Raw genomic sequence first — 18,062 nt, forward strand, 5'->3', positions numbered from 1 at the left:
TGAGTGAAAGAGGACATGGAGGTGGTTGGTGTGAGAGAAGAAGATGCAGAAGAGAGGGTAAGATGGAGGCAACTGATTCGCTATTGGCGACCCGTGAAGGGAAAGCCGAAAGGAAAAGAAGAAAATGATTTACTGACAGAGGTGCTAATTTAATTTTTATTGTTCAGTGTTTTATTTTGTATTAAGTGTATTTTTTGGACATGTTAATATAACAGACTTCACACCTTCATCACATTTACAACATCAACAACAACATCCGAAAAAATATACTGAAGGGTAGAAACCAATAGGCTAGTGAAACTCCCGTCCCCCAGAATCAACAAACATCTCTTGTTCAGTGTAACAAGTAAGCGAGAGGATGTTTTTTATTTTTGTTGGAAAGACATTAATAGGTGTATTTTTTGTAATATGGGACTTATAAAATAGCTAGTACTATAAAGCAGAGGTCAACAACTGGTCTGTGGGTCAAATGGTACCAGGCCACCCAGAGAATCCAGAATGTACATTGTTTCTGTTTTATTTATTTAATTCAAAAAACTTAATTTTTCTCCAAGGGGCAATTGAAGTTATATAAAGCAGCAGTATTGGTGCAAAAGAAAACATGTTATCAGTGCTCTACGCGCTGGCCGGTCAACCACAAGAGCAGTGACTCTGATCTGATTCTGAACGCTGGAAAATTACCAGATTCTCTCCTCCACATCTATGAATCCAGTGTGAGGTTGTCTGGTCCTAGAAATGTGGCAATTGTAGAGAAATTTTCATATTCGTTTTTGAAAGTGTGACCTCATGTGAAAAAGGTCACAGGGAATCGTTTTTCATACTGATTTGAGCCACCGTCATAATCAATCCTACGTTAGATACCAGTAAATTAAAAGTTGCTCACATTGATATTTCATCACTAGTACATTTCTGCTCTTGGGTTGGTTTGTTAGCAAGATTATACAAAACACAACTGTAGGCACTGATTGATAGATGGACTGTAGGACTGACATTAAACGTTAAGGATCTGGAATTATTCCACATGACTGCTGTTGACATGATTCCATATTAAGTTGAAATCAAGTTGAAAACTGATGTCCACGAAGTCATAAATAATTTATTCATAAAAGGAAAAACCTGTCCAAAGGCATTCACTCTTTTGAAACTGAATCCAAGAATACCACCAGACCACCAGTGTTGATATCTGGTTGCAGTTGGACTTGACACAATCTCCACTCATCAGCTATCCATCCATCATTTGATTAGTACATCACAAATTACTGGACCCGACAAAACAAAACAAAATATGCATAACCAATATCACCAGTGTCAGAAGCTATTTTCTTAATAATTTTTTGGAGATCAGTTTCTGACCTCACAAGATTTTTGGTCCCTTCTAATTTTGTGAAGCCACATTGGAGGCTTGATCTATTAATTTAGGTTCCACCACAGCATCCCAGTTGGGTTCCAGTCCTGACATTAACCCCCTTCTAAACTGACTTTATTCTCTTTTACACTGTAGCTGACTGAACGTAATCCTTCATTGGTTTGGTCTGAAATACTTGGGGCTGGGGACCGGAAGGTCGCCAGTTCAAGGCTCATGTGAACCAAAATCTTTGGAGAGTGAACTGGCAGTGGAGAGGTGCCAGTTCACATCCTGAGCACTACCAAGAAGCCCTTGAGAAGAAACCGTGCCCAGCAGGAACCATGAAAAAGCTGCCCGTCACAATACCTCTCACTAGAGATCTGCATGTTTACAGGCCCCTTGTGTGTGTTTCAGGGCCTGTACATATACACACGTGTGGAATATATATACTGTAGACTGTGAGTGGAAAAAATAATTTCCCTTCTTTTGTCTTGAGTGCTTTACAAACTGTATATCATGAAACTTTTTTTCCTTACAGAAGTTGAATACTGTTGGTATGGATGAGAGAAGGTGTAGTAGAATTTTGAAAAATAAAGGCATGTAGATAAATTACACACATTGCATATATAGCAGAAATTATTACCCATGGGAATACATATATATCATTAAAAGTAAAATATAACAGGTGCAAAACTGCATTATAGGGCGGCAGTGGCTCAGTGGTAAAGCGGGCGGTAGAGCGGGTCGTCCTATGATTTAAGATCGGCGGTTCGATTCCCGCTCCCGCCCCCCAAAGAAATACCCGGAGGTGAGCCGACAGTGGGAGGTGTCAGCTCACCTCCAGAGCACTGCCGAGGCACCCTTGAGCAAGGTGCCGCCCCCTTTACAAATTGCTCATTTGAGGCGCACCAAGAAGGAGCTGCCTGCCACTCTACCTCCCCTGCATGCCTACAGGCCCCCCTCTGTGTGTGTGTGATACAGGAGCCTGTACTCACAAATATACTGTATATGTATGCATGCGTTTGAATCAGTAGCTAGAGTGTGCGTTCTTAATTTCACTTCGGGGATCAAACCAGTGTATAAAATTAAATAAAAATAAAAATCATTGAATTACCTCATTAGGTGTCAGGTTCTTCCATGAAAAGTACTGAAGTAGCAGTTTAATGGTTCTATCTGAAGACATAGACTGAATCCATGCATTACAGTCAATGTAACACAAGTGACTAAATGTTTGTGATGCATGTGCTTATTCTGAATCAAATTATTCTGCTAGATCAGTCAATATTGATTGAAATTAATTTCTGCTATTTCATCACCACTACACTTTTGCTTTCAATCTAATTCAAAAGGCTTCTGCTCGTAAACAGAAGCCCCAGTGGCAGGTCTAGATGCAGAGTGTCCTGTGAGGTAGATGGTAAGAGGAAATTAATGAACTCAGGTTCTCACAGCTCCACTAATCCATTCAACCACCATTCTGGCAACGTCCCGTCCTGCATCCAGGATGAAGGCGTGGCGGAACCCTTGCTCACACAGCCTGAAATCTCCCTGTGGGAGGTCTTGTTTGATGTCATGATAATACTGAATAGGGCACCAGTGGTCTGTTGCACCGTAATAAAATAGAAGCTGAAAATAAAAAGCAAAACATTCAATAATGGTTTGAAGAAATGCATTGTATTATGTTTTGTAATTTATTTGATGAAAGATAAGACTCTTCTCACCTTTTCAAGATTTTTCTGAATGGTTCTGTTGTCTCTTTCTAGAACTTTCCTCATTTCTTGACCCCCCATATACATCGCATTGGCTATGAAAAAAACCCCCGAAAATTACTACGTTTTTTAGACATCCAAGAAAGACTAAATGACACACTAATTTGAAAGTGAAGTGAATTTACATCTAATGATCACATCCATGTCATTGTCTTTTGATTGGTCTATCACACACACTGACATGTGTTTCTAATCCTATAAATGGGTACTGACAAATGGTTATCATTTCACCACTGATTAGTATCTGAAAACAAAATGGAGAGTGAAAATGCATCATAATTGATAACTGTTCAGCTAAAACAGATACTGTTAGGAGTCATTTGTTTCCTAGGTAACATTCCAGTTTAGTCCAATAACATCCAACATGTTTTACTCCCGGCAATGAGCTGAGTTTACAGACTTTTTTTTTTTGCAAGGGTTCCTCAGACCATGCAGTGATGTCACAAAATATCTTGTCTGTCTGTAATGTAGCAATGTCATCACAGAATTTTGTCTATTTTTAATGCAGTGTCAAATGATCACGTAAATCCTGTATTGGTTTTCAGCCTTGTTATTCTGCACGGAGATGTCTTCAGATTTTATTAATCTTGTAGTGATATTATGACTTTACATCACATGTGTCAAACTCAAGGTCCGGGGGGCAAATGTGATTCGCCCCATCATTTTATGTGGTCCGCGAGAGCATAAACAGTCATTGTGTCTAAAAATAAACAGTATTTTCCGCACTATAAGGTGCACCTAAAAGCCTATGATTTTCTCATAAACCATGCGCTTTATAATCCGATGAGCCTTACATATGGATTAATATTAATAATATTAATATTGGTTGAAAAGAAGATTGCTGAAAAAAAGCTGGCAGTGTGGCCCACAGTCATGCCGCTTTGCGCCACCAGGGGGTACCCTCAGAAGCTACTGTGGCCAGAGTACGCCTACCTAACAACGGTTGGCGTGAACACCGGTGACTGGCTATGATAATCTAGCAAAACAGGGAATTTTCAACAATTCTGTTAATTAAGTTTGACTGACTGACTTATCTCAGTATTTCCCAAGTACTGTGGCGCCGGAAACAACCTACTTTAAACTTAATTGATCTAAAAAATGCCATTGTCGAGTGTCAGTGCTGTAGTCTGGTATTTAGTGACAGTCTATTCTATTAGTCTATGGAAACGGAGAAAATGGCATAAAGGTGAATGAAAGACTCTCAAAGCTGAACTTCCAGCCTTTTCTGAAATTTCAAGAGCAGAGTCACTGCTAGACAAAGGTACCTGGTGTGCTGCATTGATTTGCAAATGTAGTTGATACCTGAAACAACACGTTAGTTTGTGTGTGTGTGTGTGTGTGTGTGTGTGTGCGTGGGGGGGGGCATTTTAGGCTTGTGTATTCTCTCTGGCAGCGACGTGCTGTGAGATTCACGGCGGTGAGACACCGACGTTCAAGTCAGTTCTATGAGTAAAACAGAGCGTCACATTTGCCAGTGCGCCCTATACATGAAATAAACTGTAAAATGAAAAATTCATTAAAAGTGCGCCTAATAATTAGTCCAGTGCACCTTATGGTACAGAAAATACTGTAGGTTAAGAGTGTGCTTTGACCAAAAACTACATTTCCCACAATACAGTAATCAAGCCCATTATTGAAGCCCACAAAATGATTTATGTTATAGCAGAGCAATAAGCAAGCATATTTTTTCTGTGTAACAATAATGTTGGTAACTTGAATTCATTATAAATTCAGTTATTTAACATCAAGTAGTTTTTTTACATTACATTATTTCACATTACAATACAGCTCCATTTATTAGTAGTTACATCTGGCCCTTTGAGGACAGACATTATGCTGATGTGGCCCGCAATGAAAATGAATTTGACACCCCTGATCTACATGATGAATCTCAAGTCTTTCCACCTGTATGTTGACAAACATTTTTAAATTGTGAAATTTGTTCCTGGCACAGTCCAGCATCTTGGTAAAACCAAAATCAAGTTCTCTTGGGTGCTATTTTTATACGCTATCAACCTGTTGTGGTAAAGTTAACTGCTGGATATTCCATCAGACTATTTCTTTTTATGTATCATAATTTTTCCAATCTTCTGTTGCCAGGGTTCAAACTTCTTAAAAAAAGAATTCTTATTTTATGTTGAATTTGCACTATTTTCAGTAATGTGTGGGCTTTCAATAGTTTGTAATTCATTCCAGGCAATTTGTGTTTCTATTTGACACAGTGTCCCAACTTCCTTTTAGAAATGGGATTATATACAATGTGGATGTTGAAATGTTTGCAGGCATTGTTTACCTGGAGTGCAAACTCTCTGAAAACAGCTTTTCAATTTTTAATGTAACATTATATTGGCCGTATTGAAGTTCCCTTCTCCTGAAAGCCAACATAAAAATCACAAGATGATGGCTTAACTAACCTGCGACATCTCCACCGAGCAGGTCTAATGTAGGCTGGATTACAGTTTGGTCCAGAGACCGGATGCCACTGAACACACATTTGATCAGGCCAGCTTTGAATCCCTCAGGCAGCAACGAGAGTAGGAACACAGGCAGGTATGCCAAGTACCGCATGTGGCACAGCAGCGGCGTCAGCAGCTTCCCCTGAGGAGTCTGAGCCATACGCTCAATGGTGGGAAACAGCATGATGGCCTTCAACACCTAATAAAACACAAAGGTGACAAATTCTAGTGTGTCTTGACTTAACTGGACATGAATTGTAAATAAGAATAAAAATATGAAGTCTGTTCTAGCCAAAAGTTTTTTAAAAAATTGCTGATTTTTATTCATATGTTCCTCTAAAACTGTGGTTACCAAAATTTTTCCCCAACCCCAAAAATAATACTCACACACACAACCATGCACGCACGCACACTTCCCTCAAAGACAGATATTGTGGGCAACCTTGAGTTCCGGCCTCCTCTTCATCAGTTCCAGGATGATATAGCAACCAATGGAGTGTCCGACCAGGACTAGCATGGTCTCACTGGGGACATGGTTCCTGAGGAAGGCCAGCTTGTGTTCAATCTGCCCATTTAGGCCAAACACGTCACACTGTGCTGATGATGACACATCTGTAGAAAAATAATGTGGGTTAAAAATGACAAGGAAATCACCCAACCTTGGCTGCAGTACCTTTAACACTTGCACTGCTATCTTAAAATCTGGATGAATTTGTTTCATGTCTGTGTTTTATTGCTCATCTCCAATTTAAAAGTTTGTTATAAGTCATACATGTTAATCCACACCTCTGTGAAGTGAAAAATGGAAGACCAAGTGAATAGTTTGAAATGTGATACAGATATAATTTAGATACATTCCATAAACATGAGATTTTCAAGTAAAACTAAGGTCCACAGCGACCCCTAAATGTTTTGCTGTAGAGACTATTAGAATTTAAAACACTCAAATGTGGATGAGAAATAACAAATTTTATAAGCAAATAATTTACACAAATATTTTTAGAAGGAGGAAAAGAATCTGACCACTAGGGTAGAGCCGAGTCCCTGTTTCAGACAAGTACCAGTACGCATAAAGCATTTTTGAAAAGTACAAGCATGGTACGAGTAAATTTCGTCAAAACTCGTGCTTGTGCTGAAAGAAAATCCTCATAACCCGCGGTCCCATACCTTTTTTGCAACAAGGACCGGTTTCACCTAAGACAATATTTTCACAGACCGGCTTTCATTTGCTCGATAATTGTTAATTACGCCAGACAGCTGAAGTCTAATAATAAATCATCCGCAGTGGTTTTATGTAAAATGCAGATATCAAAAGACAATAAACAACCTTTTATTCATAAATTGATAATCAAAATCTCTGTAAACAAAATAATTGTAAGAAATAATTACTAGCGGGAACCCGTGGAAATTCCAAGATAAAACAATAATAAGACTACATACCAAACATATGCAAACAAATGTATTGGTATTATAAACCAAGCACACCCATCAGTTATCCCACAAGCAGACAGCGCATCCCGGTCTGACCCAGAACTGGCGTCAGCATCTTAGGCGAGGAACATGAATGAACGAATAAAATAAATGTATTAACTTTATGACTCATAAAGAAACAGATTAACAAATATCCGACTATTGAGCATGTTTATCAACGAGTCTTCGATGTGGAGCTGTTACACATCAGAAAATAGCTGGTTTTAACTCCGTCCATTCTGTGTATATGTAGAACTGGGTCACACACACTAACGTTACAGCGGTTTTCGTGGCAGAGACGTCCCCCGGATAGAAAAAAATTCGGTTACAGTGGTTACACGACAATGCATATCGGCATTTTCAAAAAACTTAACTGTGGCCGGCGTTTGTGTCCTGGATATCTGCCTCGTTGTGTGGACCAAAGGCATATTCGCAACAAAAAGTCTCACTGGCTGATGCCTTACACCATTCTGTTTGCGTAATTCCTTCAAGGCAGATGCGCCGTGATTGGTTGGGCAGGTAGTGGGTGGAGTTAAAACTTGACATGGTGAGGTTTTCAAATGAGCTTCTTCAAATATATAGGTGGGGAGATATTAAACACTCAAGTGAGTTCAATGTAGGAGAAATATTGATCATTTCCAATAAAAGGGTGAACAAGTCAACCAAATAATAATAATTACAATAATGAGAATTAGTGGCTGGGGACTGCTGATCTAAGGATAACGGGAGACAGTGACACCTGAAGTGTGTTCTGGAGGTCCAGTCTACTTCGCAGTTTGGTTTTCTTTACGGTCATTGCAGAAAATCCCGCTTCACAAAGACAGGAGGTTGGAAATGGAAGCAAGGGTGATATCAGTATAATCTGCTTTACCTTTAATCCAGAACACTGGTGCAGTTGTGGATGCTTAATTTATGGGTAACGGTTGGTAACCTGGCATGTGACTGAGACCTGTCAAGCTGGGCAGACGCATGCATTTGTCTGTGCATTATTCCACACAGATGCTACTTTTCAAAGTAAAACATCTTTAGATGCATACTTCGCATAGTCTTCCCATACGTCCATATGGGGGACTGCTTGTCTTCTATGGTGACCAGCAGCACGGGGGCGCCACAGGGGACCGTTCTATCCCCCATTCTCTTCACCCTCTACACATCAGACTTCAAGCACAACTCGGATACATGCCACATACAGAAGTACTCCGATGACACCGCGATAGTGGCATGTATCCGGGAGGGTGATGAGGGGGGGTACAGGGCATTGGTGGCTGACTTCGTGGAGTGGTGCCAACAGAACCAGCTCCAGCTCAACGTCTCCAAGACAAAGGAGATGGTGCTGGATTTCCGGCGGGCACCTCCCTCTCCACAGCCGGTGATCATCAATGGCAGTGAGGTGGAGGTGGTAGAAAACTATAAGTACCTGGGACTGCAGCTAGACAGCAGACTGGACTGGTCACTCAACTCCAACTGTGTGTACAAGAAGGGGCAAAGCAGGATGTACTTCCTAAGGAGGCTGGCCTCTTTCAACATCTGTCCTAAGCTCCTTTTCATGTTCTATCAGTCCGTAGTCTCCAGTGTGCTGTCATACGCCATTGTGTGTTGGGGTGGGGGGGCCAGGAAAAGAGATATGGACCGTCTGAACAGACTCATCCGCAGAGCGGGCTCAGTGGTCGGGCTGAGCCTGGACTCTGTGGATATGCTTCTGGAGAGCAGGACCATGTCTAAAATTAAGGCCATCATGAACAACACCAGGCACCCCCTACACACCACCTTCTCCCAGCAGAGAAGCACCTTCAGCGGCAGACTGCTGTCACACAGCGCCTCCACAGAGAGGCTGAGGTCCTCCTTCGTGCCCCGTGCCATCAGGGGGTACAATGACTCTCTCAGGAGGAGCGGGGGGGAGGTGGCGAGGTCAGCACGGGGTTGAAAATAGATTTAATTTAATTTAATTTAAATTTAATTTTATACTGTTGTATATATATAATTTATTTATTTATTTTTTATACTGTTTTATATTTTAATTCAATTTTATACTGTTTAGATTTTATTTTATACTGTTTATATTTTAATACTGTAATATTTTAATTTTTTTACTGTTTATATTTTAGTTATAGTTTAGTATATAAGTCCTGTTAATGCTGCATGTGCCTGTCTGTTAGTGTAATGTATGTCTTGTGGTATGTCCTGTGATGTCAGTGTTTCCTTTCTCCTGGTGTTTATCCAGTATTATTTGTTAAGTAATGCCTGAGCAGTGGATATATGCAATTTCCTCCGGGATTAATAAAGTATCTATCTATCTATCTATCTATCTATCTACTTAGTAGTTCATAATTTCCAATTGCATGTGATATATTCATTAATGCACTTCATGTTCTGAGTTCATAAGAAGCTTTTTCTGTAAATAGTTCTTACTTTTGTGATCAAAAACATTGTAATTTAAAGGTTCATGAACCCTTCCCATACTGATATCAAACTACCTCCTATCTGTTTTACCATTTCCCACACTCTTATCGACTGTTAAAAGTCCCTTTGTCTCACAAAAGTCCGAGACTGATGGAACAGAGCGCACTCCCGAATGCCGTCAGCCAATACATTGCACGTACGGTATCACGTGACTATATACTAAAAATCCGTGATGAGGTGAAGTAACAATTGTGATGCACGAATGCGCGAGGGCGCACTGTATATCTCCCACTAATATATTTGAATAAACTCACTTGAAAACTTCACGCTGTCATGCTTCCGGCGTCAACCTGGAAGTTCGGGCCGCTAGCTGAGTTAGCTCTGGTCTTCACAATTGTCAACGTCTCTGACTTATGGAGCTGTTTTGGCTTCATCAAACAAAGTGGTTTATATTCTTTGATTGTGAAGGACCTCATGTTGTCATGTGTGGAACTCTGATGCTTTATTCACCAAGACCGAACTCATGAAGCCACCGTATACCCGGACGGCTGGACTGGACAGCTGGGTTAACGCCGAAGTGGCCTTTGTCTTTGTGTCCGTACGTCCCACACACACGGAGCCGTTAAGGCTTCGTTGGAAACGGCGGTTTGTTTTCTTGTGACGGCCAAGAAAAAAAAGAAAACAAATGCAGACTGATATTATTGTTTTATCATGGAATTTCCATGGGTTCCCACTAATATATACATGTACTGATAGTGGTGTACTCGCTCATCCCTACTGACTAACTTGTATCTTTTTCTTACTGAACATATTTTTTCCAAACATTATGAGCTGCAACTGTCCTCTATAAAACTGATTCAACATCATGAATAAGATGACAGGCTATCAGAGGGATACGGGTCTTTATCGCCAGCATACTGGGTGCCAAAACATCAGTAGAGATCGTACTGACTCCAGTGAAATACAACAAGAAACTCAACGGATAAAAATGGTCTGCAATGTTTTTATTCTAAAACGCTGATTTTGACAGATTTGTTTTACTGAAGGTGAATTAACTCTGTTGGTAACGTGACGTGATCCCAGCAGCCTCTCTGCTGTATCTTGTTTTGTGGTGGAATGTTTAATATAATAAAATACACACACAGCAAATGCAAATGTGTTAGAGAAGTTGACAGAGTCGTATAGACTATGCAACCTTGATGTTAGGTAGAGTGTTTGCTCTTCATGGACTCAGATGAGTATTGGCAGTAGACTTAAAATCACCATACTTGCATAATGTGTTTTGCAAAGATGACATATTGATGTCAGTTCGACATGGGGTTGGTTTGACATGTGGTCAGTTTCCGGTGAATCCAGTAACTGCCCACCACGTACACACACACACGGCAGAGCTTGGCTATAAGAATTTGACAGACTTCAGTTGGGTGCCAGCTCGACTCCCGGGATGTCGTTATCAGAGATCTCGTTAGATAAGTATCTGTTGACATTGTTTGTATGCATCATCGATGACACGGTTGAACTTCTCTCATCCTATGTATAATTTGAATTGACAAATATTTTATACTTATGTACTTCATCCTGTCTTAAGAAAACCTCTCTCCACAAGAGTTTCTCTCTTAAAAGGTCATTAATATGCATTACATTTAGAAATAAGGGTGTTCCTGCCACAGACTGTCTAATTGTAGCACTGTTTTCACATTCAGTGGAGATCAGGTTTATTGTATGTGGATTGGATTTCATGAAACCTGTTGCTTTGTTCAGGGAGAGGGGTCCAACCACAAATTCTGCACAGCCCTAGCCTGAGCTGCTTATTACTTTCTTCTTTTAGCTAGCATAATTATACATACCATCTCTTCCTATGCCCTTAGGTCAGATGGGAAGCTGTAAAGAACCTGAGAACAATCCATACCTTCCACCATATCCATGGAGCATGGTGGCACACAGTGGCCAGCGTGGCTGACAGCCCAAACTGGGTGGCGGTAACCAAACATACTGTGAATGGTCTGCATGAAGGTTCTGTAGAAGCCCACGACACCAGGGTTCCCTGTAGGGAAGACGGCAGAGTTTTCAAAATACATCCCTATTTTGCAGAAGACTCAATTTTGTGTCACTTAAGTGTTCTATGGAACTAATTTATGTTTTTATATGGATGAAGCTCAAAATGTAGCACTTCATCATAGAATGGCTTGTATGACTTGAGCTTGCAACTACTACAGTTGTCACGGAGCCCACAAGTTCATTCATGAACAAATGTGTGGAGTTTTCATGTTCTGTCTGGGTTCTCTGCAGATTCTCTGTCTTCCTCCTACTACACAGAACATACAGTTATGCTCATAATAGTAGTAATGTGTTTAAAAAGGTGAGGAAACCTCAAATTTTTATTTTTATTTTTTTAAATTTTATATACTGATTATAATCCCCGCAGGGAAATATGTGGCACACTGTGATTAGTTTGAATCATGCAGAGGGCGGCAGTGGCTCAGTGGTAAAGCAGGCAGTAGAGCAGGTCGTCCTATGATTTAAGATCGGCGGTTCGATTCCCGCTTCCGCCCCCCCAAAAATACCTGGAGGTGAGCTGACAGTGGGAGGTGTCAGCTCATCTCCGGAGCACTGCCGAGGAACCCTTGAGCAAGGTGCCGCCCCCTTTACAAATTGCTCATTTGAGGCGCACCAAGAAGGAGCTGCCTGCCACTCTACCTCCCCTGCATGCCTGCAGGCCCCCTTGTGTGTGTGTGTGTGTGTGTGTGATACAGGGGCCTGTACTCACAAACATATATGTATGCATGCGTTTGTAATCAGTAGCTAGAGTGTGCGTTCTTAATTTCCCTTCGGGGATCAAACCAGTATATAAAATTTTTAAAAAATTAAAAATTAAAAAAATATATATTTGTGTACATGCCCTGAACACACAAACACACACATGGGGCCTGTACACATGCAGGGGAGGTGGAGTGGCGGGCAGCTCCTTTGTGGTGCACCCAAATGAGCAACTTGTGAGGGGGACGGCACCTTGCACAAAGGCAGTGCTCCGAAGGGGAGCTGACACCTCCCACTGTCAGCTCATCTCCGGGTGTTGTTTTGGGCGGGGGCGGGAATTGAACCGCCGATATTTGAAACATTGGACGACCCGTTCTATCGCGCGGTCTACCACTGAGCCCCTGCTGCCCAAATTAGTTGTATTTTAATACACACAAATAAATTTTGGAAACTGCACAGTCTCTTTCAAAGCAAGAAAATAGGAAAATGCAATTGAATTTGATAATATTGTACAGAAAGTCAAGAAATACAGGATAAAATGAATTGTTTAACACATTGTTCAGAAGAAAGGTGTTATGTGATTAACTGACTTAAGCCCTTTGCTCCTCTAGGGTGCATATGCTGTTGACAAACGCTCTCCATTTTACTCAGGTTTGTAGCTGTTCTTTGTCTCCCCAGTTGAGTCCACTCTCTGCTATTTCTGTTTCAAAGCTTCTTCTCCAACTGTTCCTGGGGCAACCTCGTTTCCTTTTCCCTTGGGGTTTCCATTCCAGGGCTTGTCGGGCAATTTTTGTTGCGGGTTTTCTGAGGGTATGGCCGATCCAACTCCACTTTTTATTCCGGATTTGTATGCCAATTGGATCCTGGTTTGTTCTTTTCCACAGGTACACATTGGTTTTGTTGTCTTTCGACCAGATGTGAAGGATTCTTCTTAGGCAGGTGTTGATAAAAGTCTGCAGCCTTTGTGTTTTGAGTTTAGTAGCCCTCCATGACTCTGATCAATACAGCATCACCTATTTGACATTGGAGTTAAAGATGCGCAATCTGGCGTTGATGGAGATGTTCTTTAAGCTCCAGATCTTTCTGAGCATGTTAAACACCACTCTAGCCTTGTTAATTCTGCTTCTTATGTCAGCATCGGTACTTCTGGTTGTGTCCACACTGCCTAGGTAGGCAAAAGCTTATACCTCTTCTAGGGCAGTGTTGTTAATACAGATACTGTGGTTGGTTTTGTTGTGGATCTTGATCACCTGCGACTTTGCTGTGTTGGGAGTGAGACGAAGTTTTTTTTGATTAAGAAGTTCATAAAAGACGGGAAAACTGATAAAGAAGTGCAGTAATTGAAAGACTGTTCAGCTAATGAAAATTTTTAAAATGGCAGCCAAAACCAGAAAGGTGAGGAAGAAAAAGAAAAACGACTACTCAAATGGATCGGAAAATAAGCAAAAGGTTCAGCCAATGACCAGAGGCCTGTACCATAAAACTGGATTATGGCTTAGCGAGATAACTTCAAGCTTAACCCTGGCTTTTCAGTACCATAAAGGTGTCGCAGTAACCTATGCTGAACACCTAACCTGCTCCGGAGCAGGATAAGTTCAGGATAAGAGCTCAGCAGGTATAACAGCCCCACTTACTGACCAATCAGAGCTCAGCAGGTATAACAGCCCCACCTACTGACCAATCAGTTCTCTTGGAAAATGGGCTGTCCGTTTTATGAGAACCCGGTGAATCTTGGTGCAGAAGCTTTTGCGAAGAGTGCTCAGGCGCGGGAGAATATTTAGAGATCGCTGTAATCCGTTCGAATTGCCTGAACAATCACTATACGAAAGGTACAGGTTTTGGGAAGAGGGGTTACATTACATCTGTCAGCCGCTGGAGCCTTACATCAGTAATGTAACGCACCGCAACCACGCGCTGACAGTCCCACAGACAGTGTGCATTGCACTGAGGTTTTTTGCCACAGTTAATATATTTCTTAGTGATGTTTGTAATTATTATGATGTCCTTAAATCCCTCGTTGGATGGGTTACAAGCAAGCCACAGATAAAATGCCATTAATCAATTATTTGTTTAAGTAAATCATGGATTGATTGATTGATTCATAGGTACTTTTATGTATTCTGTTGGCGATGCCGAAATCCTCGGGAAGAACACAGTATATAGAGCTAATAATAAAGTTGCGGGGGCTACAATCACATGCCATAACGAAAAATGTCATACACACATACATTTATGGAACACACAAATTTTACTGTAGTCAGATATACAAGTGCAGTCATAGTGGGGAAGTAATATTATGATGGCACTAGCTTCCGCATTGACACAGTTGGCGATTTTTTGCCAGCGATCCTTCCGACGTTTGGCAGCTGCAACAGTGTTGTTTTTTGCCTGGATTATTGATTTGTTTTGCTCGTATTTATTCATTATTAATGTCTGCTCCTCCGTTGTGAAATATGCGGCTCGGGCTGGTTTGTTGCATGTTTGCGATTGGTCGCATGCAGCAACCTCCGCCCTTTTTATGTGAGCGCACACAGATCTAGACTGGACAAGCCTGAATTGAATTAGTGAGTTGATAGCCAGCTTTATGGTACCGAAAATCCGGAGGGCGATGTCTCGGTAAGTGAAGCCAGATAAGTAAGAGGAATCCCGGCTAGGTTAATCAAGCTTTATGGTACAGGCCTCTGATCCAGTGTGCACGAGTGTTTGGGTTCAAACTCACCTGGGATGATAAGAAAAAGCTTTTTGTGTCGTGAGTGTAACTGACGAGAACCAAATTTCAAAACCTCTGTGATGGCTCCACAACAGTAGATAAAATCTGTCTGTGGCTCATCGCTGCTGTCGATCATCATGTTGTCCATCTCAGGAGCTCTGAGGAACAGAGGAAAAAAGTAGAAACAACAACTGTACTTTTATCAATCATACAGTGTTCTCAAGGGCGGCACGGTGGCGCAGTGGTTAGTGCTGCCGCCCAGGTCCGCCTAACATGGCGGACCTGGGTTCGAGTCCCACTCTGTGCGGAGTTCGCATGCTCTCCCCGTGTCTGCGGGGGTTCTCTCCGGGTTCTCCGGCTTCCTCCCACCTCCAAAAGCATGCGCTTCAGGTTGATTGGCCGTTCCAAATTGCCCGTAGGAATGAGTGTGTGTGTGCATGGTTGTATGTCTTTGTGTGTGGCTCCGCGATGCACTGGCGTCGTGGCCGGAGTGTCCCCCGCCTCACGCCCTATGCCGCCAAGATGGGCTCCGGCTCCCCGTGACCCGCTGCGGCGGATACAGCGGTGGTAATCTGAAGGTGACTGACTGACTGACTGACTGTGTTCTCATTTGCGTGCATCCTTGCGTCTCTGACGCATAATTTTTGACAGGGATGCACGGATCGTCAGACAGTGTGTGTCCCAGGGACGCAAGCTTTAAATCCTTACAATAAAAATAAAATTGATGCTATCTTTTTCCACGATATAATATTGGGGAAAAATGCACTTCCATTCAACAAAAAATATTCACAATTTATCCACTTATGTCTCGCGGGAGACTCACCTGCGGGATTCAGCCCTGTTAAAATCGACTTGCATCGAGAGTAACGACAACACGACGTCTGCTCCTTTTGCACGCAGCAGTGAGAGAGCGACAAGTTAATCTTACATTATCACCTTGCCTCTGAAAAAAATACAAAACTAGAAAAACAAAATGACAATAAGTGCTTTTTTGGATAAAAATCAATCAAAAATTTATGAAGACAAAGAGACAGATATTTCTGTGGACAGCAAGAATGAAGAGGCAGAAGGAGACAAGCAAAAACCAGCTAATCCGAGCATTTATACACCAATGGACACAATTGTTTCCATGGGTGAGGCACGTTGATAGCTATGGAGAAAACTACATGTATTGTGAGGTATGCACACAGAAAAATTCAGTCAATGGTATGCACAAATCTGCAAAAAGTCTAAATTTCATGAGGTCCACCTTAACTCGCCACGCTGAACTGAACTCACACATGTTGGCCATGGATATTCCCTCACTGACTGAAAGAGATGCATTGTAAGATCCATTGCCAAGGAGGATAAAGCAATCTTAGTTCTTATAAAGGTTGTGAAATGGATGGCTGCTGAAGATTTTTTTTTAATTTTCTAAATTTTAATATACTGTTTTGATCCCCGAAGGGAAATTAAGAATGCACGCTCTAGCTAATGATTCAAATGCATGTATATATATATTAGTGTGTACAGGCCCCTGTAGCACACACAAACATACACAAGGGGGCCTGTAGGCATGCAAGGGAGGTAGAGTGGCAGGCAGCTCCATCTTGGTGCGCCTTGAAGGTGAGCTGACACCTCCCACTGTCAGCACACCTCCGGGTATTTTTTTTTTGGGCGGTAGCGGGAATCACACCGCCGATCTTGAAATCATAGGACGACCCGCTCTACCGCCCGCTTATAGATATACCCTTCTACAAGTTTAAAAGTACTATTGAACTTATGCATGACATTGATGTACCTGATGTGGATCTCCTTAGACAACAAAACATCTATTATGACTCGTACTTCACAGAAAGCCAACTTTTGGATAGTTTTAATATAAAAAATTCAGGCATCTCCGGTATTAAGCATCCTTGCAGACGAATCAACAGACGTAAAAAATGTAAAGAGCTTTTACCGTATATTTTGGCATTACTTTTGGGATGCATAAACGTCATGCTGGGATGCACAAATTTTTGTTGTAGTGCATCCCAGTGATTGACTAATTTCTTGAGGTAAAATGAACTCTGATCATACAATCATATAGTTCTGCTGAAAAGCTGCTTATCTCAGAGGTGCCTCTAATAGCTGATTGCTTTTGTCAGTAAAGTCCAAAGGTTTTACACTTCAACTGTTTTCAGCACCTGTTTAAATTCAAGAATGTTAAAAGTTTGCAACAAAAAATCCAACCAGAAATATACACATCTAATAAAGAATGCGTACAGATGACAGATTAATAAAAGCTGACTTTAAATTTAATTGAAGCAATTTTTTTCTTCCCCTCTCGTTAATGTACATAACATTGATTGCTTGCTATGCCATTTTCGTGGACAGCATTTATGAAACATACGTCTGTATCAACATAAAAAATTGAGCATTGTGGAGGTATCACTATTGTTTGTAAATAATAAAAACAACAATAACAGTCATAAATAATTACGAGTAAAATGAAGGCATACGCAAAGTGATTTACCTTGATCCCAATTGTGGGTCGTCTCTATTAGGAATCCACAGTATTTTGTGTTTTACCTCTTTATATCGGATAACAAACGCGAGCGAATCTGTTGCCAGTATCTGTACTTCCTGCTTCTCAGACTAGCAAATTCTGATTCGTCAGTTCAGAGCCCCGCCCCTTAAACAGACCGACACATACTCTTCTTTGCCTTTTGGCTTTTCCCTTCTGGGGTCGCCACAGCGAATCAGCTGCCTCCATCTAACCCTGTCTTCTGCATCCTCTTCTCTCACACCAACTGCTCTCATGTCCACTTAAGAGCATATCAGATGAGAAGGTTAGTCACAATGAAGAGAGCCAGAGAAATAAACTAACTGATCTGTAAAACCTGAAGAAACTCTTGGCTAAAAACAAAACATATATGAAAGAGTATGAAACCACTAACATGTGCATTGCTTAATTTTGATGTGGAAATTACTGTAACACACATTAAAAAGTGAAATTTTGATGTAAATATATGGTGAAACACAACGGTATTTGGCTTCGGCTTTATTAGGTGTGTGTTTTTTTGTGTACTCACTGTGATGTGTGCAGTGCGACGGAGAAATTAATTTCCCTGACGGAACCTCCTTAAGGGATCAATAAAGTCCTACTCTACTCTCTCTACTCTATTAAAGGTCCCATG

The 18,062-nt window shown here is 41.3% G+C and overlaps 1 protein-coding gene across 4 annotated transcripts; it reads right to left on the minus strand.

Annotated features, from left to right (window-relative positions):
* Positions 1 to 117: 117 nt before the first annotated feature.
* ldah (lipid droplet associated hydrolase) lies at positions 118 to 17,785 on the minus strand. Of its 4 annotated transcripts, none has more exons than XM_068339240.1 (7): positions 17,399 to 17,780; positions 14,914 to 15,062; positions 11,347 to 11,481; positions 6,010 to 6,179; positions 5,526 to 5,766; positions 3,064 to 3,146; positions 118 to 2,968 (listed from the first exon to the last, which is right to left on the minus strand). In XM_068339240.1, exons 2-7 carry the CDS (start codon positions 15,050 to 15,052, stop codon positions 2,780 to 2,782), a joined length of 957 nt encoding a protein of 318 aa, XP_068195341.1. In that variant the 5' UTR covers positions 15,053 to 15,062; positions 17,399 to 17,780; the 3' UTR covers positions 118 to 2,779. The 4 variants fall into 4 exon arrangements, with proteins under 4 accessions (XP_068195341.1, XP_068195342.1, XP_068195343.1 ...); XM_068339241.1 differs by lacking the exon at positions 17,399 to 17,780 and adding an exon at positions 12,785 to 13,455 and having other exon boundaries at positions 14,914 to 15,050; XM_068339242.1 differs by lacking the exon at positions 14,914 to 15,062.
* Positions 17,786 to 18,062: the final 277 nt, after the last annotated feature.

Source organism: Antennarius striatus, chromosome 17, assembly GCF_040054535.1.
Source record: "Antennarius striatus isolate MH-2024 chromosome 17, ASM4005453v1, whole genome shotgun sequence".
NCBI lineage: Eukaryota > Metazoa > Chordata > Actinopteri > Lophiiformes > Antennariidae > Antennarius > Antennarius striatus.

Coding starts and splice junctions, on each gene's coding strand:
- ldah (XM_068339240.1), bottom strand. CDS start 15,052: ATGGACAACATGATGATCGACAGCAGCGATGAGCCACAGACAGATTTT. Junction 5,767..6,009: donor AGAGGAGGCCGGAACTCAAG/GTTGCCCACAAT, acceptor GTGTTTTATTAG/GTGTTGAAGGCCATCATGCT. Junction 2,969..3,063: donor TTCAGAAAAATCTTGAAAAG/GTGAGAAGAGTC, acceptor TTTTATTTTCAG/CTTCTATTTTATTACGGTGC.